Here is a 3115-nt window from a genome sequence, read left to right on the forward strand (position 1 = left end):
AGGGTGGCAGGGGCAGGCCACGCAAGGAGCTGGGCTTTGGCAGGAGTGCAGTTGGGCATGGAAACCTTGGCTTGCTCTGATTTGCCTCCAGTCCCCTTATTCTGAGGCTACTGAGGTAGGAAAGGATATCTGCTCCTTTGCTGCAGATAGGAAGTCGTAACCTGAATAGGGGCATTGGAAGTCACCTCCTGAACCCCTGTGAAGTGTCCGATTTCCAGTTACTGACCCCTATTCCCTCCTCCACGGATGCTCAGTTCTGACTTCCACGCACAACAGGGCTTTGGGACATTTGTGCCCACCCACCACGGGCCCTTCAGTCTCTGGGCAGCTCTGCATGATAGAAAGTTAATCCTCATCACAGAATCAAGCCAAAAACTACCCCCTTCTCTCTCTGTATCTTTCTCTCTCTCTCTCTCTCTCTCTGCTTTCCTCTCTTTAAACATATTCTTGAGTGAGAATTTAAAATAAATAAATAAAAAGAAGATTAGCAAATAAGGGGGCAAAGATGAATGTGCAGGGGTGTTCACTGAGGCTTAGTGACAGCAATGAATCAGAAATCACCTAAATGCTCAGCACAAAGGGATTTGTTCAACAAAGTACGGGCGGTCTGTCTGGAACGCAATGTCTGAAAAACAGCACATAGTAGAAAAATACCGACATGGAAATATGTTCCTGATGGGAAAAGAAAAGCCAACTGCAAATGAGTATCCTAGCCACTGTGAGAACTTGGGCAATATGGCAAGGGTTCAATAAGCAATAATTCATAGCTATCAGGATGGACCTTATAAAGATTCTACGGCTGCATACCAAAATATTGTGTCAGCGTAAGCATTTTCTTTTTGAGCCCTTCTGTGTCTTCCTACACTTTTCTCTTGTCATCAGGAACAAACAACAAGGGTCATGTTATTTAAAAGACTGTGTCTCGCCCTGACCTGTTTGGCTCAGTGGATAGAGCGTCGGCCTGCGGACTGGAGGGTCCTGGGTTCGATTCCGGTCAAGGGCATGTACCTGGGTTGCAGGCACATCCCCAGTGGGGGGCGTGCAGGAGGCAGCTGATCGATGTTTCTCTCTCATCGATGTTTCTAGCTCTCTATCCCTCTCCCTTCCTCTCTGTAAAAAATCAATAAAATATATTTAAAAAATAAAAGACTGTGTCTCTCTAATTCTCATGAGGTAGGCTTTTGTGTTTAAAGTACATTGGACCCTGGCACCCAGGCATGGCTCTGAGTCAATCACCCCGGCTGGCCCCGCCCCTGAATCGCAGGCCCAGATCTGGGCGGGCCGGGACTGGCTGATGCCGGGGACTTATTATGGGTTTCGGTCACATATGCACATTCCCATCCCACCCTGGGCCTGTGGTCTGGACGCCCAGGCTTTGTGGACAGGAGTTAGGAGATCACGGGGGCAATCCACCACTCTGCTTTCAGTTTCCTCTGTTGAAAATTGGCAGGGGATGGGGTTGTTTCCGGAACTGGGAGCACTTTCCGACCAGTCCAGAGGGTCTTCCTACTCTTACCCAATCCTCCCTGGCCCCGCCCTGCAGGCCCCTACCTTCTGGAGCTGCGCGGGGTTCAGGCAGGCCATGAGGACGTGATGGTGGTCGGAGTGGTGGAGTGGTCGGGTGGCTCTCAGCGCTGGTGCTGTGCCCCGCCCAAGGTGGAAGAGGAAAAAGGTCAGAAGGGGAGAGTGCAGAGAGCCTGGGAGGCCCAGAAGGACTTAACTATTCCCTCCCCAGAGAAAACTCAATCCCTGCCCACCTCCACCGCAGACCAGCCTGGGCCTAAACCCCAGTTTTTTCAGGCTCCCTCTGACTTCTGTGCCCAGAGGGTCCTTGCCTCGCCCCAGCCCCACACCCTGGGTCCATCTTCCCAGCTAATCCAGGATTAACCCTTTCTGATCTCCTTCAAGGTTTTTCCTACCCTCCACCCCCTCTCTGGGGCTGGCTGCTTACAGGTGCCCAGAAGTTGAATTTAAGAGGTATCCAGCCCTAACCGGTTTGGCTCCGTGGACAGAGCGCCAGCCTGCAGACTGAAGGGTCCCAGGTTCGATTCTGGTCAAGGGCATGTAGCTTGGTTGCAGGCACATCCCCAGTAGGGAGTGTGCAGGAGGCAGCTGATCGATGTTTCTAACTCTCTAGCCCTCTCCCTTCCTCTGTAAAAAATCAATAAAATATTTTTTAAAAAAAAGAGGTATCTAGGAGTAGCGAGGAGCGAGTGAGCGAGCAGGGGTTGGTGGGCGGCAGCAGCGCAACAATGCCTAAGGCAAAGGAACTTGTCTCTTCAAGCTCTTCTGGCAGCGATTCTGACAGTGAAGTTGACAAACAGTTAAAGAGGAAAAAGCAAGTTGCTTCAGAAAAGCCTCTAAAGAAGCAAAAGACGAGTGAGACGTCAAGAGCCCCGTCATCAACAGAGCAGCTAGCAGCAGGGATGACAACATGTTCCAGGCTGGGAAAATGAGGTACGTCAGCGTATGGGACTTTAAAGGAAAAGTCCTAATAGAGGATATTGGATGGATCCAGAAGGTGAAATGAAACCAGGAAGAAAAGGTATTTCCTTAAACCCGGAGCAATGGAGCCAGCTGAAGGAACAGATTTCTGACATTGACGATGCAGTGAGGAAACTGTGAAATCTGAGCCATATAGACCTGTACTGTCCTAGTTGTTTTAACCTGTCTTTTTACATTGGCTTTGTTTTTTAAATGTTGTTTTCCAGGCTATTGTATATTTCGATTGCAGAACAATTTGTAAGAATACTTTTTTTTAAATGTGCATTATTAAAAATGTAATGTGCATTATTAGAGCGTCGGCCTGCGGACTCAATTGTCAACTTTATTAAGGGGGTTGCTTTGTTATACCAATGCATACTTGATTGATAACTTTCCCTTTTTAGAAACATGACCTGTTAACTTGATTGGGTAGATTTGAAAAATATTCCTTATATATACAGAAAGGGTAGTTAGGACACAGAACTTTGATTTTGGTGTAGAAGGAGAGGGGATAATTGTTGACTTTCCTAGGTTTACAGGAATTTAAGGGGTGGGTGCATTTCGAAACAACCTGCTAATAGAGAGATGGTGCTGAAATCTGTTATCACCTAGGCATTTTCCAGCTGTCTAG

At 48.2% G+C, this 3115-nt stretch overlaps 1 protein-coding gene and 1 pseudogene across 3 annotated transcripts in view; one reads left to right on the forward strand and one right to left on the reverse strand.

The window, feature by feature from the left end:
• Positions 1-1640, reverse strand: part of PHYHD1 (phytanoyl-CoA dioxygenase domain containing 1) — a 12035-nt gene extending 10395 nt beyond the window's left edge. For 2 of the 3 annotated variants that reach the window (XM_015567032.1, XM_006768491.2), the window contains exon 1: positions 1552-1634. In XM_015567032.1, the coding sequence (XP_015422518.1) occupies positions 1552-1584 (33 nt within the window). In that variant the 5' untranslated portion in view covers positions 1585-1634. Of the gene's footprint in view, positions 1-1551 lie in introns of all 3 variants that reach the window. The other variant, XM_006768492.2, reaches the window with a different exon arrangement.
• Positions 1623-2783, forward strand: LOC102769818 (annotated as a pseudogene).
• Positions 2784-3115: the final 332 nt, after the last annotated feature.

This window comes from Myotis davidii, unplaced genomic scaffold, assembly GCF_000327345.1.
Source record: "Myotis davidii unplaced genomic scaffold, ASM32734v1 scaffold142, whole genome shotgun sequence".
Classification (NCBI taxonomy): domain Eukaryota; kingdom Metazoa; phylum Chordata; class Mammalia; order Chiroptera; family Vespertilionidae; genus Myotis; species Myotis davidii.